At 54.9% G+C, this 21,019-nt stretch overlaps 2 protein-coding genes across 8 annotated transcripts; one reads left to right on the top strand and one right to left on the bottom strand.

Moving 5' to 3' along the window:
• The first annotated feature begins 1,750 nt into the window (after positions 1-1,750).
• Positions 1,751-10,486, top strand: TRIP10 (thyroid hormone receptor interactor 10). 4 transcript variants are annotated; one of them, XM_059918612.1, is made up of 15 exons: positions 1,751-1,856; positions 3,029-3,144; positions 3,229-3,285; positions 4,159-4,306; positions 4,384-4,446; positions 4,654-4,758; positions 4,845-4,973; positions 5,584-5,730; positions 5,850-6,044; positions 7,094-7,261; positions 7,525-7,634; positions 9,448-9,580; positions 9,797-9,942; positions 10,022-10,143; positions 10,255-10,486. In XM_059918612.1, the coding sequence occupies exons 1-15, from the start codon at positions 1,833-1,835 to the stop codon at positions 10,401-10,403; spliced, it is 1,812 nt and encodes a 603-aa protein (XP_059774595.1). In that variant the 5' UTR covers positions 1,751-1,832; the 3' UTR covers positions 10,404-10,486. The 4 variants fall into 4 exon arrangements, with proteins under 4 accessions (XP_059774595.1, XP_059774596.1, XP_059774598.1 ...); XM_059918614.1 differs by lacking the exon at positions 1,751-1,856 and adding an exon at positions 1,868-2,066; XM_059918613.1 differs by lacking the exon at positions 5,584-5,730.
• An 836-nt stretch (positions 10,487-11,322) lies between these two features.
• On the bottom strand, positions 11,323-20,314 carry SH2D3A (SH2 domain containing 3A). Of its 4 annotated transcripts, none has more exons than XM_059919862.1 (10): positions 20,275-20,314; positions 18,676-18,812; positions 16,345-16,694; positions 15,891-15,967; positions 13,894-14,384; positions 13,645-13,760; positions 13,314-13,488; positions 13,090-13,225; positions 12,394-12,579; positions 11,323-11,560 (listed from the first exon to the last, which is right to left on the bottom strand). In XM_059919862.1, exons 2-10 carry the CDS (start codon positions 18,742-18,744, stop codon positions 11,400-11,402), a joined length of 1,761 nt encoding a protein of 586 aa, XP_059775845.1. In that variant the 5' UTR covers positions 18,745-18,812; positions 20,275-20,314; the 3' UTR covers positions 11,323-11,399. The 4 variants fall into 4 exon arrangements, with proteins under 4 accessions (XP_059775845.1, XP_059775846.1, XP_059775849.1 ...); XM_059919863.1 differs by having other exon boundaries at positions 13,114-13,225; XM_059919865.1 differs by lacking the exon at positions 11,323-11,560 and having other exon boundaries at positions 12,491-12,910; positions 13,114-13,225.
• Between the last annotated feature and the right edge of the window lie 705 nt (positions 20,315-21,019).

Here is a 21,019-nt window from a genome sequence, read left to right as displayed (position 1 = left end):
ACACTTCCCAGTATCCCTAAGGACGGACGTCCCCTTTCTTACCCCGGGGATGTGGCTCCCAGCCAAAGCTCAGGCTTTTGGTAAACACATGCATTTGCTAAAGCCTGTCCTGTTCTCCTAATCTTACTGATCCACCGAGAGGCCAAAACCTGGCCCCAAGCTAAATCTTGACCCTACGATGACCCATGATCCCAGGCTGAGTCACCAGCCTTAGGTGGACCCTTCTGTCCTGGAGTGAGGCAACTGGAGGCCCATCCCCAGATCCCAGGCTGGTCTTGAGTCAGGCTGAATCCCGGCCCCAGCCTGAGCCCCCTACCTGCAGCTGAGCCCTGACCTCCGCCGAAACCTAGACTCCCCGACCCCCTACTACCCTCAGCCTATACTGAGCCTTAATCTCTGGCTGAGCTTCCACCTGGACTGACCTCAGATTAGGACTGACCCCTGACCTCAGATTAGGACTGACCTGTGGACCTTAGTTTGAGTCCCAGGCCTTCGACTGGGTGGCTGACCCCTCTGCTAAGCCTCCTATCCCGGTCAGACTCCATCCCAACTGTGGTGCCGACCTGGGATGAATTCCAACTTCATTTAGAGGCTGAGACCCTACTCCCAGGCTGAGCCACCGAGTTCCAGACCCCAGGCTGAATTCCTGATTCGATCTGATCCTCCAACCTCGGGAGCACAAGTCTACTTTGTAATTTGAAGTTTTCTAACTCAGAAGCCACCAGCAGGTGGGGCCAGGTCCTCGCAGAGCCATCTGTCCCAGTGTGGGCTCCCGGAGCGATCCTCCTGGGCTCCTCGGTTTGTGTACTGGGAGCCTGCGGGCTCAGAGCCTAACTTGTCCCCGGGGGCCCGGAGCCCCCAGCCCCAGCAGGGCGACTGTCACCTCTGTAGCCAAAGAGAAAGCACCAAAAGAGGGAGAGGATGAAGGAGGTTGCTGCTAGGATCTCTCCCCTTTCATCCCAGTGCCTCAAAGGGATTAACAACGTGTGAACAGACTTTTATGAGAGGGACGACAGACTTCCAAGCCCCAGGGTTCTAGGGGCGGCGGGGGTGGAGTCAGAATCCCAGGGTCGGTGCAGACAATTAAAACTGATTGGACCTTAATGGATGCAACTGGAAAATGGGCAGGTGCAGGCTCGAACTGGACGGGAGCCGGGGAAAGGCCTGGGCCCGGCGCCCCAAGGACAGCTCGTCCTCAGTTTCCAGGCGCAGATTTGGGGAGGGAGGCAGGATGCGGTGGGGGCGCTAATGGACCAGGCCTTGGCGGAGGCGCGTCCTGGACAGGATCGAAGTCCTCCCATCCGCCCTGTGGCCGGAGGGACCAGACCATTAGTGGGACGAACGTAGACGTCTGGAGCCGGGCCGGCCCGCAAGAGCGAGGTGACCTCAGGTTCTCCCTGCGATGGGGTGGGGGAAGAACCTCTTGGGTTGGGGTTTTAGTGTCTTGGCCCTTTAATGAATGGTTGAAAGGAAAAAGGAAAGGAAAAACAATCCAGGGCGGGGCAGGTGTGGGGAGGACAAGAGGGTCCTAAGGGATTTGGAAAATGGGTGGGGGTCCTTTAAGGAGTCTGTCCAGTGCCTTCGGGTGGCATCGTTCCTTTAAGAGGGGGCGGGGCGTCTGTTGGGCCCCGCCTCCTGGGGGGTGTGCCTCACCTTTAGGGGGCTGCGCCGGGGCTCTGCGGGGGCGTGGCAGAGCCTATGGGGCGTGGCAGAGCCTGGAGTGGGCGGGGCATTAACGGGGCGGGGCCGGGCTCAGCGCCCTGGGCTGAGTCTCCCGGCGGCGGGCGGTGTGGACCGGGTGCGGCGGCGGCGTTGGCATCGGCGGGAGCAGCATGGATTGGGGCACCGAACTGTGGGTGAGTCCGATCCGCCCGGCTCCAAGTTCCTCCCTTCCTGGGGTCCAGACCCCTGCTTTGCCCCTGCAGTACCCTAGAGGGGTCTCTGCGCTTTCCCTTCCACCGACCCCTGGAATCCCCGCTTTCCGCCCTCATTCGGAGTTTCCTAGGGCGTTTCAGGACGCCCGGGAGCGGAGGGCGACCTTGCAGGAGCGGCGTAGGGAAACTGAGGTACGGGCTTCATAGTGAGGAGGGCAGAAGAAGTCCTGGGACCAGGCCGGGGCGGCCGGGAGAGGTCACCTATTTTGAGCGCCCTGACTGGGCCGGCGGCTTATCTTACGGCCCCTGGGCCCCTGCCCGCCCTCCGCCTGTCCGACTGGGGCGGGGGAGGGGACCCTCTGGCCACTATCAACCCCACGTGGGACCTGGAAGTACAGACCGCCCTCACGTTGCCTATAATCAACAACTAGGGGCTTGGGACGCTGTAGGGGGAAGGGGGCTGCGAGGCTCGGCCTCAGCCCCCTCCCCCAGCCCGCCCTAGGCACTGGGAGGGGCCGCCACCTGACCGCCTCGAACCTGTGCCCTGGAAGCCCCAGAAATTTTCCCCTTTCCTAGCCGGGACCTCTGACCCCTCCTCTTTCTGGGGGCGGTGGCACTCCTGGGTTCCTGGGTGTCCCGGGGTAACTAGATCGCCCCCCACACCAATGCTGGGATTTCTTTTGGAGGCGCAGTGGAGTCAGTGAGGGAAACTGAGTCACCCTTCGGGGCACCCGGGGAAGCATGGCAACCAGGGGAACCTGGTGCCCACCCTCTGGCCATTCAGAGGCCCCCCAAGCTGCGGGGAACCCTGCGCCTCTGGCCCTGACTCACGCCAGGCCGGCCGGATTTTCTGGAATCTGGGGGGGGATTAGGGGAGCCGGGGCAGGGGGAGTGGCCTTGTCCCATTCCACACCTCTCTTGGACGTCGGGAGAGGGGACCCTGTAGTCCAGCTGGGGCCCCGCCCCTGTTCCCTGGCCCTTCCCGGGAAGGGGAGGGGGTTCCCGCCGGTTTCCTGCCTCCCCCCGCGCCGCTCCGGGGCGGGGCCGGGAAGCCACGCCTTCTTGGAGCTCGGAGCCTGGAGGCTCCCCTGCCGCTTGGTCGGAGGCTGTGGGGCCCCAAGGTCTTGACCCCAGTCCTCCCAATCCCCCGCTAGGATCAGTTCGAGGTGCTCGAGCGGCACACGCAGTGGGGTCTGGACCTGTTGGACAGATACGTGAAGTTCGTGAAAGAGCGGACGGAGGTGGAGCAGGCTTATGCAAAGCAGCTGCGGTGAGACCCTAGGGTGGCCTCGCCCTGGGGTTAGGGGGAGCGGTTGGAGGGCTGGGGGCTCAGCCTTCCTGCCTTTCTCCGTAGGAGCCTGGTGAAAAAATATATGCCCAAAAGACCTGGCAAAGATGACCCAGAATCCAAGTAAGAACGAAGAGGGGATTGATGCAGGGCTAGATTTGGGAGGGCGGGGGGTATGGGACCCACTTCTTCTCCCTCAGGCTGGGCCACCCAAGCAGATCCCTCACTTCTCACCCCAGTTCCACCTAGAGGTATGAGCTTGGATGCAGAAACCGTATTACCTGTGTTGGAATTCTAAATCCACTACTTTTCCAGCCAAACTGCTTCCGCCAGTTGACTCAAGTTCTCCGCCTCTATTTTCCTCGCCTATTAAATGGGAGAGGCTCCAACAGTTACTAAATGAATGACTCTGGGCAAGTGACTTAAGTTTTGTGCCTCTGTTTTCCTCTCCTGTGAATTGGGGATGATGATGATGTCCTTGTAGGGGCTCATGTGAAGATTAAGAAAACGTGTTAAAACAATGCCCAGACCATTTCACTTTATTCCAGGTCCCCAGGTCCAGAATCCAAAAAGCTCTAGAAATCAGAAGTTCTTTTGGTCACTTGTTTGGAGGCAACCTCCGACCTGAACTGACTTGATGTTAATTACGTTCATTACGGTCTTGGTTTTTATCCCACTTAGCGTGGATATTAATATTTCTCCTTGCAAAAACATTTATAGTATTTGGTTACAGCATGCTGCCGCTGACACCACTAGGGTGATGCAAAAAGATGGTGTAAGCATCATATCCCCTTTCTAAAACCCCCCAAATTCTGAGAATTCTGAGTTCTTTGTCCCCCCCCCCCCCCAAGGGTTGGGGATGCAGACCAGAATTTATCATTGCTTCTGGGGTGAATATCTTGGGGCTCACATTTTCTCATACAGAGGTGGGTCCTGGGGCATGTGGCTCCTGGGGGCCTTGACCCTCAGCCCCTGTCCCCCTCCACCGCATCCCAGGTTCAGCCAGCAGCAGTCATTTGTGCAGATTCTCCAGGAGGTGAATGATTTTGCGGGCCAGCGGGAGCTGGTGGCCGAGAGCCTCAGTGTCCATGTGTGTCTCGAGCTGGCCAAGTACTCACAGGAGATGAAACAGGAGAGAAAGATGGTGGGTGATCCCCTCTCTGGGATTTCCCAAGGGCCCCTGAAACCAGGGTGAGCCTTATCACCCCCCTCTTTCCATAGCACTTCCAAGAAGGCCGTCGGGCCCAGCAGCAGCTGGAAAGTGGCTTCAAGCAGCTGGAGAATGTGAGTTTGTGGGTGTGGAGAAGCGTGGCTCCGGCCCCGAGCAGCTGGGTGAGGGTTGCCAATCCACAGAGGTATCCTCTTTGTCTGGCCAGGACCCCACCTCTGCTGTGGGTTTCCAGCCCCGACCCCCATTTGCTGGGTGACTTCCCACCCATCCATGAAACTTTGGTTGGTGGCTCCTTCATTCTGGTTCTGTCCCCAACACAGAGTAAGCGTAAGTTTGAGCGGGACTGCCGGGAGGCTGAGAAGGCAGCTCAGACGGCCGAGCGGCTGGACCAGGATATCAATGCTACCAAGGCTGATGTGGAGAAGGTGCCTGTGGGGTCTGAGACACGCTTGGGGGTCAGGGTTGGGCAAGGCTGGAACTGGGCCATGACCCCCACCTCGATATTCCTCAGGCCAAGCAACAAGCCCACCTTCGGAGTCACATGGCAGAAGAAAGCAAAAATGAGTATGCAGCCCAACTACAGCGCTTCAACCGAGACCAGGCTCACTTCTATTTTTCCCAGATGCCCCAGATATTTAATGTGAGTGCTCCACACCCCCAGCCCCACCCTCCCCGTGAAACTCCAGAGTTAACCAACTCCTACACATTTGTCAAAACCCTGGCTGTAATGCCCTAACCTCTAAATTGAGAAGGAATTAGAAACAAATAGTTAAAAGTGTGCTCCGCTTTTACTCAAGCTGTTCTTTCTGCCAGATTTGTCTTTCTTTCCTTTTGCAACTCCTACTTATTCTTCCAAGCCCCAACTCTAACAACACCTCTGAAAGATCTCGAATTTCCCCTCTTCTGTTTCAGCCTTGTACTCTACTCTCTGTCCCAGCCCTGGGACTGGCAGTATTGGTGCTGGGTCTGCTTTTTCTTGAAATCCCTGGCTTCACCTCCTTTGAGAAGCCTTTCCTGACTCCCTAGGCAAGGGGAGGGGAGGTCCTCAAATTCTCCTCTGAAATCTCCCTGGCCTCCTGTTTCTTCCCTGACCACACTGAGCTGGAAGTCTGTGTTCGATTCTGTGTTTCCCTGCCAGACTGGGCTTGGGGCTGGGGCCAGTGTGGGTCTCCATCATGCTCGTGTAGTGAATCACTCTGCCACCAGCCCTTCCATCAGCACCCCGAGACCCCACACCCCTGTCCCTGCAGAAGCTGCAGGACATGGACGAGCGGCGGGCCACCCACCTGGGGGCTGGGTACAGGCTCCTGTCAGAGGCTGAGCTGCAGGTGGTACCCATCATCGCCAAGTGTTTGGAGGGCATGAAGGTGGCTGCGGATGCTGTGGATGCCAAGAACGTGGGTGCCTGGTCCCAGGGGACCACAGGGGCGGGGGGGTGGGAGAGGGCAGAAGACGGAGCCCAAAGGCTACGCACCCAGCCTTTCCCCTGACTTCCCCTCACCATCCCCTCCCCCAGGACTCCCAGGTCCTAATCGAGCTGCACAAGTCAGGCTTTGCCCGCCCGGGCGACGTGGAATTTGAAGACTTCAGCCAGCCCATGAACCGCGTGCCCTCGGACAGCAGCCTGGGCACCCCCTCAGATGGACGGCCCGAGCTCCGAGGCCCTGGCCGCAGCCGGGCTAAGCGCTGGCCCTTCGGCAAGAAGAACAAGGTGGGGGCCGGGGCCCTTGGGGTGGAGGGGATGGGTGTGAGTGGAGACAGCAGGGGCCCCCACTGAGTCAGCCCCAGCCGCCGGAACGCTGAGTCCTGGGCAGGAATTTTTCTCTTGGCTGCTGGCCCGGGCTGGAGGGAAGGAAGACGGCCGGGCAATTGGCCTGGGAGTCCCCTGAGGCTGTGGAGTGGGGGGCAAGGAGGGGGGCCTGTGGCGTCTGTCTGCTGCTTCTCAGGATGCTGGGAGAAGAACTGCTTTGGGTATTCAGGGCTGGGTGAGGGATTGGGACACCAGCCCTAGGGACTCCCCCCCGCCCCGAGTCTCTCCAATCCTCCGGTGCGTCTCTGGGCGCCCCACCCTCAGGCTGGTTTTACTCGGGATTTTTAGCTTTCAGTGTCAGGCACATACCTGGACACCCTTGGCTTCTTACACCTTTGATAACCCCCTCGTCCCTAGTTTATACCTTGACTCCTGTTTTATACTTTGGATCCCTCTTGATGTATACTTTGATCCCCTTCTTCGGTTTATACGTACGTCCCCCAGCTTAAACCCCAGCTGTAACCCTTTTGGTATTTCATGCCTTTGACCCTTCTCTCAGTTTGCCCTTGACGTCTATGGCCCCATATTTGTCTGAGACCTTGATTCCTGCATGCTTCTCCCTCCACCTTCTAGACTGTGAGCCCAGAAAGCTGGGGAGGGGGACAAGAAACATGGGCCTCCCTGTACCCCCAATCTCCATTCTAGAAACTGGACATAGGATGCAAGGGAGGTGGAGGGTGGGGGAGGAGTCTGGCCTTCTGGCTCACAATCTAATTAATGCCCTCCTGCCACCTCCCAGATTTTTGTGTTGCTCTCTGCATGCATTTTCTGTGTGTGTGATTGTGCATCTTGAGTTGTGGTTTTCTTACTTTTTTTTTTCTTTTCTTTTCTCCATTTGGTTTTTTTCCCCTTTTTCTTTATTGCATCCATTGTCCTTCCGTTCATCCGTCCTTGTTCTCTACGTCCTCCTGCCCGTCCTGACCCATGTCCTCCCTGGCCCCTGCCGGTAGCCGCGCCCTCCACCCCTCTCCCCCCTGGGGGGCCCCCTGCCCTCGGCATTACCTAACGGACCCCCGTCCCCCCGCTCCGGCCTCGACCCCTTGGCCATACTGAGTGAGATCAGTAAGTCAGTCAAACCGCGGCTAGCATCCTTCCGCAGCCTTCGAGGCAGCCGTGGGGTAAGTGAGGCCTCCGGGGGAGGAGGAGGGGGCGGCCCCAGCCTGCCCAGCGGCCGGGTGGCGGGACCCTGGGCTCGCTTCCTGCCGCCGGCTGGGCCCCCTCCTTCCACGGCCCCACCTGGACCTGCTTTGCTCTGTGCATGGCCTTGCCCCCCAAGAACCTTGGGTGGGGAGGAAGATGGACTTGGTGTGTCTTAGGCATGTCTTAGACCCTGGAAGCTCAGACTCTGTGTTCCCGAACTCAGTCTTCTTCCGCCTTGCAGACAGTGGTGACCGAGGATTTCAGCCACTTGCCCCCGGAGCAGCAGAGAAAGCGGCTTCAGCAGCAGCTGGAAGAACGGAACCGTGAACTACAGAAGGAGATCGACCAGAGGTAAGGTGAGGGGGTGGGCAGGTAAGGAACAAGGTGAAGTAATAAATGAATTACATTGAAGTGGTACTCGAAGATCTCCTCCCCAACAAACTCCAGGCCCTGATGGGTTTCCAGGTGATTCCTACCACACTTAAAAGAAACGGTGACTTCCCATCTCATATAAGTCATTCCAACAAACAGAAGAAAAGCGAAAGCTGCCAGCTCATTTAGGAGGCTGGTGGAATCTCAATTCCAAAATTGAGTTAGCAAGAATTCAAGAAGAGGGCATCCCTGGTGGTGCAGTGGTTGAGCATCTGCCTGCCAGTGCAGGGGACACGGGTTCGAGCCCTGGTCTGGGAAGATCCCACATGCCGTGGAGCAACTGGGCCCGTGAGCCACAACTACTGAGCCTGCGCTCTGCAACAAGAGAGGCCACGATAGTGAGAGGCCCGCGCACCGCGATGAAGAGTGGCCCCCGCTTGCCACAACTAGAGAAAGCCCTCGCACAGAAACGAAGACCCAACACAGCCATAAATAAAATAAATAAATAAAATTAAAAAAAAAAAAGGAATTCAAGAAGATAAAATTATAAACTTATTTAATTAACTTATGATCTTAGATTGCAAAATCCTAGCCAAGCAAGTCCAATGGTGTATTAAAAAAAAAAAAAAATCATGTGGTGGTGGTTATTGCCCAGCTGCATGAATGAATTTAATGCCACTGAACCATACACTTAAAAATAGCTCAAATGGGAAATTTTATATTATGTATATTTTACTGCAGTTAAAAAAAATAATAAAAAGACCACAAAAAAAGTCATGATCATTCGGGTGTTATCCCAGTAATGCAAAGATGGTTCAATATCAAAACATCTATCAGTCTCACTTACTACATTAATTGGCTAAAAGAAAAAGAAGCATATGGTTATTCATTTAATAACTCAAAACACTTAATGTATTAACGATAAAGAAACCTGCCAGATTAAAAAAAGAAAATCTTTACTCACTCTTTCCAAGCAACAAGATTCTCTTCCCAGTCCTCTTACATAATAAGAATGACGTTTGCCACTTGCGGACAGACAGCCAAATGATGTTTTGCCGTTTGCACAGAACTTCTTGTACAAAACGGCTTTTATTGGTGTAAAGTTCCATTCGAGAACTCTGTCATTCCTGAGTTCTTATAATGGGGGGGTTACGGGCGCATGCTCCGGAGTCCAGACGGACTGGCCTTGAATTCTAGTTGTTTCCAGTTTCCTCCTCTGTAATGTGCATCAGGTACTAGGACTGGAAAGAAGTTGAACCCAGGTTTGACATAGTCCAGAGGACCATGCTTGTAACCATTACATGGAGGAAGTAGGGACAGGGGACTAATGATAGTAATACTTAGCGTTTATAGAGTGTTACTGTATGCCAGGCACTATTCTAAACCCCTCATGTGGATCATTAGAATTCCCGTTTTCCTGAGAGGTTGTGAGCAGAGGTAGGGCCCTGACTGTCCTGTTTAGTGCTATATTTCTAATGCCTAGAACAGGTTCCTGGTATGTAGTATGCAGTCAGTATATATCTGAATACATAAAGGCACTGTTCTCATCTTCACAACAACTCACAGGAGATATATAGACATAGCTATATAGATCCCGTTATTCTCTTTTTCAGACAAGCATACTGAGACACAGTTTCAGTAACTTAACCCAAACTCACATAACTAAGAAATGCCCACCCTGGGATTTGAACCCAAGCTATGAAGCACTGGCTGAGCTCCCTGAAGCAAAGCCCACATTTTTTGTTTGTTAAATCACATGGGATTCTTTCTCCTCCATCCGTTCTCACCCTAGGGAGGCCTTGAAGAAAATGAAGGATGTATATGAGAAGACACCCCAGATGGGGGACCCGGCCAGCTTGGAACCCCGGATCACAGAAACCCTGAACAACATCGAACGGCTGAAATTGGAAGTACAGAAGTATGAGGTCAGGGAAGACCCTGGGGAGGGGCGGGGCCGGCAGGCCTGGCTGAGTCACTTCTTGGGGGAGGGAGGGGGACAGGGAGGTATTGGGGGGGGTGCTTCAGCTGTTTCTCATCACTGCCTTGGGTGTGCATGGGTGATCTCAGGAAAACCTCCAGGCCAGAGCGGGCTGACCCCAGAGCCTGGCCCTGGAGCTGACTGTGCGGTCCCCTCCTCTCAGGCTTGGCTGGCAGAAGCCGAGAGCCGGGTCCTGAGCAACCGGGGGGACACCCTGGGCCGGCACACTCGGCCTCCAGACCCCCCAGCCAGCGCCCCACCAGACAGCAGCAGCAACAGCAACAACGGATCACAGGATAATAAGGAGAGGTGAGCAGGGAGGCCGGTGTGGGTCTGTCCCCGGACCCCGGGGGGACCTGTCTTCACCTGCTTTGCCTTCTCCAACCAGCTCTGAAGAGCCCCCCTCCGAGGAGGGTCAGGAGGCTCCCATCTACACGGAGTTCGATGAGGATTTTGAGGAGGAGCCTGCATCCCCCATAGGTCACTGTGTGGCCATCTACCATTTTGAAGGTAAGTACAGCCTGGGGGGGCACATCGGTGGCTTTGGGGGCGGTGTTTGGGGCTGGGTTCTGTTGAGATCCGCCTCCAGCTGACCTGAGCCCACCGCCGCCCCCATGACAGGGTCCAGCGAGGGCACCATCTCCATGGCCGAGGGCGAGGACCTCAGTCTCATGGAAGAAGATAAAGGCGACGGCTGGACCCGGGTCAGGCGGAAACAGGGAGGTGAGGGCTACGTGCCCACCTCCTACCTCCGCGTCACACTCAACTGAACCCTGCCAGAGGCGAGAAGAGGGGGGCTGTTGGCTGCTGCTTCTGGGCCACGGGGGGTGCCCCAGGACCTACGCACTTTATTTCTTCCCCCGTGGCTTCAGCTGAGACCTGTGTAACCTGCTGCCCCCAGCCCCAACCCCCCACTCCTCACCCCAGATGGACCCGCTGTGCCTTCTACCATCGATGTACATACTCATGTTTCGAATCTTTTCTTCCTGCCGCTCGGCTGGGGCCGTTTTGTTTTATATAAAAAAATGATGGAAAGCTCCTGTAGTCTGTGCCTTATTAGGAGATTTGGATACCGGGGTTGGATATTCAAATACCACCCTCCTTAAGGGCCACGCAGGGAACGAGGAAGGGGAAGCGAACTTGGGGACACCATAGACAAACCCTGCCCCTTCTTAGGAGTTGGGTGCTTGTCTCTGACGCTAGTAGGGAGGAGGGTGCCAGACGTCACCCCTTCGGTGTTCACTGCAGCTCACCAAGGACAGGTAGCACCCGCTGAGCACCTACTGTGTGCCAGGCATTCTCCACCTATGAACCCATTCAAACGTTGAGCTTTCATCCCCACCACAACCCCTAGAAAGTGCACAGCCCCACTTTTATGTTGAAGGCCAGCACAGAGAAGTCAAGTGATCCAGTAGAAGTCACACAGCTTTTAAAACGTATTTGAACTCAGGCCTCTTACAGATCTGCAAGTTCTCTTTAACATTAAAAGCCACACGTTCACCCTTTGTGGGATATGCGAGGGGGCAGGTGGGAGAGGGCGTCTAGAGCCTCCAGACATCTGGGTCTTCTAGTGTGGGAGGAGGCTGCCCTCCGCCAGCATCAGTGTGCCTTTTTAGGGCACAGGGTGGGTTCTTGCAAACCAGGTCCCCTCCTGTGAGGCAGGGTGCAGGTCCCCACTGCATTTGGCTGTGTGAGGAAGCTTGGGCGGCTTCCTTGGTCTCCATGGAAGCCTTGGTATCCCAGCGTGAAGAGGCGGGTCTGTGCTCTCAATGGTCAGGCTCCAGGCGCTGCGACAGGACGCTGAGGACGCGCTGGAACTTCTCAAGACGTGTGGCCCACGGCGCCCCAGCTCCTCGGCTCCCCCAGAGCAGCCTCCTCAAGAAACCAGTGGTCAGGGCCTCTCTCAGCTCCGGGTGGGGGCGGAATCCTGGGGGCGGGGCCAGACGGGGCTGGGGGCGGGGCCCAGGCAACTGCCTTGCCCCTCCCACACCTGCCTTGTTCCCTCGGGACTTTGACCCCGGAGGGACTCAGCCTGAGATTACCTGGACAACTGGGTAGGGTTAGCCGGGAGGGGGCTCCTGAGTCTGCAGCAGTGGGGATGGGGCGGCTGAGGGGCTCGGTGGGTGCACGGGGGCAGTCTGTTCCTGGGGCGAGATCCTGGGGGACCCACCTTAGGGGTTGTGCCTGGAGATGGAGCCACGCCCGAGGGTGGGATTTGGGGTCCGGGCAGTCCTGCGCGACAAACTTTTTGGGGGGGAGGAGGTTGGGCCATGTTGGAGGGACAGCGGGGCTAAGGTTACCGGTGAAGGCAGGGACGACCCAGGTGGGGGATCCTGGAGGCTGGGCTGCCCCAGGGCAGGAGAGGGGTGTGGCTCTGAGCTCAGCGGGGGCGCCGTTCTATTCTACCAGGTTGAAGGTCTGAGTCATTTTGGAGGGAGCTGGGCATTCTTGGTGGCGGATCGAGATCCTCTAGGGGCAGGGCCTTCCCAGTTGGGAGAGTGGCAGTGGGGCCCTGTGGGCGTGGCTCTGGGGGGCTGGACCGCCCTTTGGGGGCAGAGGGCACTGTTTCCATCAACACTGCAGGTTGCGGCGTGTGTTAGGGTGAGAACCCCGTTGGGCCGGGCCGTCCCAGTTTGGGTGGGGTCTGGGAGGCGTGGTGGGAGGCTCTAGTGCCTGGCCTGGTGGGTTTGGGGGCACCGAGTTGGAGCATGACGGGTGTTCCGGGATCCTCTGGCAACCCGGCGCAGAGGAGGCGCTCACCTCGCAGGCGCCGAGCCGCCGCCTCGCGGAATCTGGGCGCGTCCCGGGCCAGCAGACGCGCCCGGTGCAGGGTGCGCAGCAGCCGCTCGCAGCTCTCGTCCAAGGGCCCGGGGAGTTCCTCGCCCTCCAGCAGGCGCACCGCGGGCGCCACGTACGGCAGCGCCACCTCCCCCGGGTCGCAGGGTCCTGTTGGGGGAAGGGTCTGGGCTGGGCTAGGGGCAGAGGGCGGGTCCTAGGGTGAAGAGGGTGCGACATACATTGGGCCGAGGCACCCTAGGACAAGGCAATGGTTGGGGTCTGGGTCAGAAACAGAGGCTTGAGCCTGGCCCAGAGCAGGACCGGGGAGTGGCCTAGGGCAGGGGCGGAGCCTGGGACAGAGTGGGGGCGGGACCTAGGGATTAGTTCCCGACCGAGACTCGCACAGAGGGCGGGGGCTAGGGCGAGGAGGGCGGAGCCTTGCTTAAGGGGCGGAGCCTAGGACCGAAACAGCTGGCGGAATGTAAGGCCAAGGTGGAGCCTAGGACAGAAGGAAGGGGAGGGGTTTGGCACGAAACCCAGAGGCCAGAGCCTAGCATAGAGCTGGATGTGAGTCAGGGGCCGGGCCTAGGGCAGGGGGCGTGGCTTAGGAGAGAAGCAGGGGCGGGGACCTAAGACCCGGGCGGGGCTTAGGACCGGATTGGGATTCCAGTTAGTTACCACTCATCGAAAGACGCCACTCACCGGCGCCCTCATCCAGCGCCCGCATCAGTGGCTTCAGCTCCTGCTCGAAGGCCAGCGCAGCCTCGGTGTGGCTCCTTCGCAGCTGGCGCCACGTGCGTTCCAACCGCGACACCTGGAGGAAGAGACCTGAGCCCGCCTCCTCTCCACTTTTCCCCATTACTTGCTCTCTGGCCTCCTCCCCATCCCTGCTTCCCACGCACCTGGGGCATGAGCAAGGCGCCCATGACCGCGGCCAGTCCGGGCAGGTCTCCCGCCGCCCCTGGCCGCAGCGCCAGGGCCAGCTCCACCAGGCCCCTCAGGGCGGCCGCGCGCTCCTCCAGCGGCCCTGCGCAGCCCAGCACTGCCAGCGCCCCCGCCAGTGCCAGCGTCTCGAGCCTGTGGAGGCGGAAGGCAAGGGTCTGGGGGCAGTGGGGAGGTTTGCAATGCGGGGGTGAGGAGGGACGGTCGGTGGCATTGCCTATCCCCCACCTCCCTAGGGGACCGTGAATGGGGAGGTTTGGAGACCCTAGGAATTCCAGGTGGCTGGCTCACCTCTCCAGCAGTTCCAACCTCAAGCGATGCCCATGGGGAAGTGTGAGCAGCTCCAGACCAGAGGCGACCCCCATGGCGCCCCGCTGGGCCTTGGTCACTCCCAGGAGGCCAGTCGCCTGGCGATGGGGGGCCAGGGTAAGAGTAGAGAAGTCAAGGGAGCAGAGTGAGTATACAGATGTGAGGTGGGGTTGGGCCTTGTCCTGGCTTCAGCCCCTGCCTGGGGAGGAAAAACCTCTGTAGGTGACCCACCTGGCAATCCACCAATAGCAGGTGGAGAGCGGTGCTCCCAGGATGGTGCTCCAGGAACAGGCCATGGAGCGTATGCAGGACTTCGGTTTCCAGGGGCCGATTCTGGGAGCCCAGCAGGCAGAAGGGGTTGTCAGGTGGGCAGAAAGAGACCTCTGCCTGCGGTCTTGCAAAACATCTGTTCTCCTCCTCTTCCTCCTCCTCCTCCTCAGCCTCCCACCATGGCGCCTCTGGCTCTGGGCAGCTATGGCCAGGAGGTGTTCCCTGGACCCTGGGCACTCGGGGCACCAGCTCACAGTACGTTGGGGGGCGTCCAGAGGCATCAGGCAGCATCAGTGAGGATGTTCGAGGTGGCTTGGTTGGTGCCTTGGCATGAAGCTGCCCATCAGAGGCCCTGAGGCTGTCAGCAATGGACCCCAGGGGAACGGGCACCTTTAGCAACACGGAGTCACTACCTGTCCGAGGCAGGGCAGATGCAGGCATAGTGGAAGCTCCTGGGGGTCATACAAAAGGGGGTGAAAGAGGTACACAGAGAAGATAGCTGGGAGGGGTCAGTGGCTTCATGGGCTACTAACCTCCTGGTTCATCCACTCATTCAGCCAATAACCAGGTATCCCAGCTTATCTTGGTGCAGCTTTGAAATTGAACAACTTCACCAGCATCAATGCTACACACTTACCAATGGTTTGAAAACAAACGTTCTCTGACACGTATGTAGTTTTGCAAGTTTTGAATACTACATTTCAAGTTTGAATTCTTTGTTTTTACCCCTCTGATTGAAGATGGTAAGCCCTGACTGTGTGAAATTAAAATGAAAAATCTCATTCAAAATTCACAAAGCTACATAAGCATCAAAGAAACTGAATTTATCAAAATTTCAAATGATGTCTTTTGTTAAGTTTGTGGCATATTTACTTCTGAGGTTATTGGAACTTAAAACTGCACCCAGACTTTTGGGAGACTCTGTATTTACTAAGCATTTAAGTCGACCCTGTTATAGGGGCTTAAAACCTCCCCACGGTTCCCAGCTAGCTCTGAATAAGGGCCAAAGTCCTCATATTAGTCCAAGAAGCCCTCACAGTTTGAGCCCAATCTCTCGTGACTTCCCCCTCACTCCCAGTGTTTCTGCTACACTCACCTCCTTTTGGTTCAATGAACAGTTCAAACTCTTGTTCTGGCCCCAGGACCTTTGCACTAGCTGTTCCCTCTGCCTGGGTCATTCTCATCCAATTATCCACGTCGTTCCCTCCTTCATCTCCTTCAAATCTTTCCCCATGGGACCTTTCCTAACTACTACTTAAAATTGTAATACTCACTACCATTCCCATACTCCTTACTGTGTCCTGCTTTTAATTTTTAACCCAAAGCATTCGTAATTGACTCATTTTTGTTGTTCATGGTCCTTCTTCCTCTAATAGGATGTTGGCTCCACTTGAGCAGGGATCTTTGTCTTTCTTGTTCACTGACGTATCTCAGCACTTAGTAGAGTGTCTGGCACACAATGCGGGCTCATGTTGAATTGGGGGTGTGTGGACAGGGCAGTCAGGGTATAAGGGGGACTCCTCCTTTATGTAGGATGGTCAGGGTCAGCTGCTTTGAAGAACTCACATTAGACAAGAAGGAGTCAGCCAGGTAAAGATTAGGGAATGGACTCTCCAATGGTGAGAACAGCAAATGCAAAGGCCCTGCGGCAGGAACAAATTTGGAAGGTTCCAGCAACTGAAAGGAAGACTATGTGCCTGGAGTGAGTACGGGATGTGAGAGGAATTATTAGAGAGATCAGCCATGGTTAGAGAACAGAGGGCTTCTTGGAATCATCGTAAACCCATATTTTTAAGCACCTACAAAGTTCCTTAGTCCTGTGTTTTTTCGTCACCATGACAACATTGAGAGCATCACCATCTCTTTTTTCCAGGAGGTTAAGTCAGCTGCCAAAGTTCACTTGGGTAGTGAGTGGCAGAGCAATCTCTGAGCTATGTATTGTCCTGGAAGACCCTTACCTGAACCAGGGTGGTCTTCTGTTGGCTGCCCCATATGCTGCAAGCCTGCGGGCTGACTGTCACTCCGCTTCCTAGCCCTGGGGACAGAGATGGGGGAGATGTGTTGTCCTACTCTGCACAGAGCAGCCCCCATCAACACCCAGAAAACCTTACATCCCATCATTCCACTGGTGGGAACCAGTGGATCCCAACCAGGGTGCCTGATACCCCCAGGGGACACTTGGCAATGTCAGGAGACATTTCTGGTCGTCACAACTAGGGGGATGGCGTACAGAGGATTCTACTGGCATCTAGTAGATAGAGGCCAGGGAGGCTGCTGAACATCCTACAAGGCACAGAACGGCCCCCCACAACCAAGAATAATCTGGCCGCAAATGTCACCAGTGGACAGTGCCGAGGTGGAGAACCCTGGAGGGTGTTGGGTGTCGTCAGGGGGGTTGGGAGCCTGTGGTACCTGAGTGGCTCTGTCCAAGCCGGGCCGTCTGGAAGGGTGTCTTCACTAAAGCTGCGTCGAATAGGTCCTTGCCGCGTCACTGGCCTGGACGCCACAGCTCCAGTGGCCTGGGACAGTGTACGCTGGCCGGTCACATAGCTGCGAACCAGGGCAGGCAGGCTTGGGAAACGCTCATCTTCCAGCTGAAAGAGGGCTGTGGGCCGGCCTGGCCGGGGGCGCAGGGCCACACGGAACACCTCGAAGTGTAGGACTGAGCCCCGCCAACGGCAGGAGATCACAGGGTGGCCCCCACGGGACTTAGATGCACGAACTAAGAAGTCACCATCTTGCTGGAGGAGGGCCTCAGCCTTCTGGGGATGGAGGACAGGGGCAAGGGGTTTAGGCATAAGCCTGTATCAGTAGTTAATGATGACTCCCCACCCCGCTCCACCCACTCAAAAAAACCTAGAGACTGGGTACCTTTGTGTCAGACCATTTCTTCTTTTTTCACAGGCATACCTCTGGACTACATTTCCCAGGCCCCCTTGCAGTTAGCTATCATGTGACAAGATCTGGCCAATGGTATGAGGGTAGAAGGGCTGTGGGGAATGTCCCGACCTGACCAATAAAATTCTCCTGTACAATCCTGCAGGTTCCATCCTCTGTCAGTTGATGTCCCCAAAGCCCTGGGGGATGGCGAACACACAGGATGGAAAGGGCTTGGGTCTGACTCATTTTGGAGCTCTGCATCCCCTCAGATTGTGACATGAACTAGCCCTTAAATTTTTTTTTTCTAATATTTATTTATTTAGGCTGCACTGGGTCTTAGTTGTGACATGCGGGATCTTTAGCTGTGGTATGCGACTCTTAGTTGCGGCATGTGGACTCTTAATTGCAGCATGCATGTGGGATCTAGTTCCTCGACCAGGGGATCAAACCTGGGTCCCCTGCATTGGGAGTGTGGAGTCTTACCCACTGGGAGTGCAGAGTCTTCCCTGGACCACCAGGGAAGTCACACCCTTAAATGTTGATCGAGTCTGGCTGGTGACATCTTGGAAATGTTTTTTACAGCCACTAGCCGACACTGACTTATGCAACTTCCAAACCAAGGACATGCACTGAGCTTGCTATGCAAATGTGGCTTCCAGAAAAGGCATTCACTGGGTCCTTCCAAACAGACAGTGGCCTTTAAATCAACCTTTAAAAAAATGGTCAAGCAGTCTTATGCCAGCCATGGTGGCTGGTGTGAAAACAGGGGCTGAGGGCCACAACATCGTAGAGGGGCAAAGTGGAGCTGGTGATGGGGGCTGGGGACTGGACAGTATGCGCAATGGACACATGTATAGCCCTTGTTATCTTCCAGGCACTGTTTTCGGTGTAAAATGTATGAACTCACTTCATCCTTTACCAAGGTTAAGAGGTAGGTACTATTATGCCCATTTTACAGATGGGGAAACTGAGGCCCAGAGATATCAAATACCTTGCCCTAGTTCACACCCATTGTGAGTTGTAGGGATGGGATTTGAACCCAGGCTGTCTGGCGCTAAAGTGTGGTGTTTTAACCACTAAGCTACACTGCCTCTCGTGATTTGATTGGATACCCCAGGTCCTGGGACTCCTGAAGGTGACCCCTAAGTTGGAGATGAGGGTGAGGAGCTTTGGATTGAGAGGGAGATGGGCCCCTGGCGGCCACGGGTGGCCTGGGATCCAGAGAGAGAGAGAGAAGCAGAGCCAAGGGGTGGTTTGAGGGGTCATTAGGACCCTCTTCAATCCCCAACACCATCCCAAAGGAAGTGATAATTTAAATATAAGAAGTGACATGCCGGGCTTCCCTGGTGGCGCAGTGGTTGAGAATCTGCCTGCCAATGCAGGGGACGCGGGTTCGAGCCCTGGTCTGGGAAGATCCCACATGCCGCGGAGCAACTCGGCCCGTGAGCCACAATTACTGAGCCTGCGCGTCTGGAGCCTGTGCTCGGCAACGAGAAGCCGCGATAGTGAGGGGCCCGCGCACCGCGATGAAGAGCGGCCCCCGCTTGCCACAACTAGAGAAAGCCCTCGCACAGAAACGAAGACCCAACAAAGCCATACATACATACATACATACATACATACATACATAAAAAGAATGTAAGCAGACAAGAATAGCATTAAAAAAAAAAAAATTAAAAAAAAAAAAAAGAAGTGACATGCCACACCAACCAAGCTTCAAGACAGTCCCCAGCCCTTGAGCCACTCTTTCCCATAGACCTTGACCCTAAGCCCCTCATCTGGGATCCAGGAGTCCCCAGTAAGTCAAAGGTGGGTGAGACTCCCCATCAGATGGTCCTGAGGTCCTGCAGGAGGCAGTGGTACCTGGCGGGACAGTGGGCCGTGGTACCAGGGTTGGCCAGCAAAGTCCTCTCCATCCTGTGGCACCTGCATGGAGCTCTCAGGGGCAGAGGGTGCAGGGGCTGTGCTTTGTACTTCCAACAGGCCCCAGTCTTCCTCATCTGTAAAATGGGAATAATTACTCTTGAATCCTGAGCATCTGGCTCAGCCCTTCCATGTTCCTCATGGTTTTGAAGACAGCAGCCCATATCTTATTGAACCTTAAAATGCAACTCTCTCTGTATATGCATATATAAAAATATATATTATATTTTAATATATAGTATATCTTTACTAAATTATATATATTAAAATATTTTAATGTATACTATACAATATTTTAATATAGAATATTTAGGTATTTATATTTAAAATATATAAATATAATTATATATAAATATTTATATTTAAAATATATAAACATTTTTGTATAAATATTTATATATTTATACTTTAAGTTAAAGATGTTACCCATAGTCCGATTATATATCTTAATTATAAATTATATCTGAATTATATTTGAAATATATATATATATATCAGATTAAATCAGGCTATGAGTAACTTTAATTTAGAATAGGCTGTGATTTCATGGAAAGAGTCATGCATTCACTGGGATTCTTGCAAAGGGAAAAGACCTCTGCATTGCTTTCAAATGTAATGCAGTTTTTTTATGCAGATGACATACTGCTATGTTTTGGCGAAATTTAATTAACAAATTCACTCAAACCAATATTCATGGGGCACCCACTGTGTGCCAGATGCCCCTTCTCGGCACTAGAGACCTAGCAGTGAACAACACAGACCAGAATTCCTGTCCTTAGGGATGTTCTAGTAGGGAAGACAGTGATTGGAAAAATAAGTAACTAGATGAGGAAGTATAGGATAGATCCGAGAGACCTAAACAAGAAAATGAAACCAGGGATGGGGTATGAAGATTCAAGGGGTGGAGTTAAGATTTTTCCATAGGGTGGCCCGGGAAGGTCTCTGTTGGTGAACATTGGGAGGATTTTGAGGGAGCAAGCCAGGTGGTTCTTGGGGTGAAAGAAATTGCAGGCTGGGGAGAATTTAATTTACTAAAGCCCATAGCATCTCAGCCACCTATATGCATACTCAAGGATTCTTAGATTGTACAAAAATCTAACCCATAGGTGCCTTTCCAATGTAACGACATTTTTAAGGACATTAGAAGGTCATATTTTTGTAGACTTGTCAGCAAATAAGCATTTGCAGATTTTCATGTTTTGGAGCGGATCCATTTCCTTATTACTGCAGTCAAATTTAGGTCTCAGATGCTTTAGGACATGTTAATCATGGCGCAGGCCTCAGGCCCCTGTGTGTCTCAAGTGTCTGGTGGAAAAAACTGCCCTGGATGGGAGAGAAGCAAGGGGTTTGCTTTTTGCTTCCCCTGCCCCCAAGATCTTCTGGGCCTGGCGGGGTCTGCAGGGAAATAGCACCCGGATTCTTATGACCTGAGTCAGCTGGGCTGAGGGCCTGAAAGGGTCAGGAAGTTCCCAGACTGGGCCCTAGGTGGCTTAAGGAGCGGGGGAGCTGAGCAGAGCGCTGTCTCCAGGTGCCGCATACCTGGAAGCCAGGTGTGTCTCCTGGATGCCTGAGCACTTCCTGTTTGTCACCTGGGCCAGGCCCGGCCTTGGTCTTAAGAGTCCCCGGACTCCAGCTTCCTCTGTCTTAGTGGGTGCCCCTTAGTGGGTGTGGAGGTGCGTCACTGACAAGGCTCTGATTAGTTCAGGGGGAGCTCAGAGTGGGCACAGGCCAGCCACAGGCCAATTAAGTCATCCACCTGCCCTGCGTCCTTTGGAATAATTTCTGGATATCTGGGAGGAAGAGAGAGGAACAGGGCAGAGTCAGGAGAGGGGGTGGGTGAGAGGCAAGCGTGGGGAAAGGAGGAGGGGGATTATTCATGCTCTGTTGACCACATACACGTGCACACACGTGCAGGAGGGCAGCCGCGTGCACAGAGACACAGGGACATAGGTGGACGCGGAGCCTCAAACTTGAGCCAACACTGACTGGTTGAATGCTTCCTGCGTGGCAGGCTCTGTTCTAGACCCTGGAGAAACAGTGATGAATGAGACCAAGGCCCCTCCGGTGGGCAAGACACAAAACAAATAAGCGCGGGATGAATGAAGGAGGTAATGTCTAAGGGTGAACAGTGAAGCTGATAAAACAGGGAAATGTCAAGAAGGCTGGCTGGGGCAGGCCACCTTAAACAGGTAGTCAGGAGGCTCTCTCCCACCAGGTGACATAGGAGCTGAGATCTCAGTAGAGGGGAGACAGTGATGCAAAGATGTGGAGAAAGAGCAGTCCA

Source organism: Balaenoptera ricei, chromosome 3 (genome assembly GCF_028023285.1).
Source record: "Balaenoptera ricei isolate mBalRic1 chromosome 3, mBalRic1.hap2, whole genome shotgun sequence".
NCBI lineage: Eukaryota > Metazoa > Chordata > Mammalia > Artiodactyla > Balaenopteridae > Balaenoptera > Balaenoptera ricei.
This window is presented reverse-complemented; position numbering and strand designations above follow the sequence as displayed.

What these genes read in the sequence shown, in the direction of transcription:
- TRIP10 (XM_059918612.1), top strand. Translation starts at nt 1,833, where the DNA reads ATGGATTGGGGCACCGAACTGTGG. An exon ending in TGAAACAGGAGAGAAAGATG is followed by an intron (nt 4,307 to 4,383) that starts GTGGGTGATCCC and finishes CTCTTTCCATAG; the next exon opens with CACTTCCAAGAAGGCCGTCG. An exon ending in CAGAAGGAGATCGACCAGAG is followed by an intron (nt 7,635 to 9,447) that starts GTAAGGTGAGGG and finishes TTCTCACCCTAG; the next exon opens with GGAGGCCTTGAAGAAAATGA.
- SH2D3A (XM_059919862.1), bottom strand. Translation starts at nt 18,744, where the DNA reads ATGCAGGTGCCACAGGATGGAGAGGACTTTGCTGGCCAACCCTGGTAC. An exon ending in AGAAGACCACCCTGGTTCAG is followed by an intron (nt 14,385 to 15,890) that starts GTAAGGGTCTTC and finishes TATGACCCCCAG; the next exon opens with GAGCTTCCACTATGCCTGCA. An exon ending in AGGTTGGAACTGCTGGAGAG is followed by an intron (nt 13,489 to 13,644) that starts GTGAGCCAGCCA and finishes CCGCCTCCACAG; the next exon opens with GCTCGAGACGCTGGCACTGG.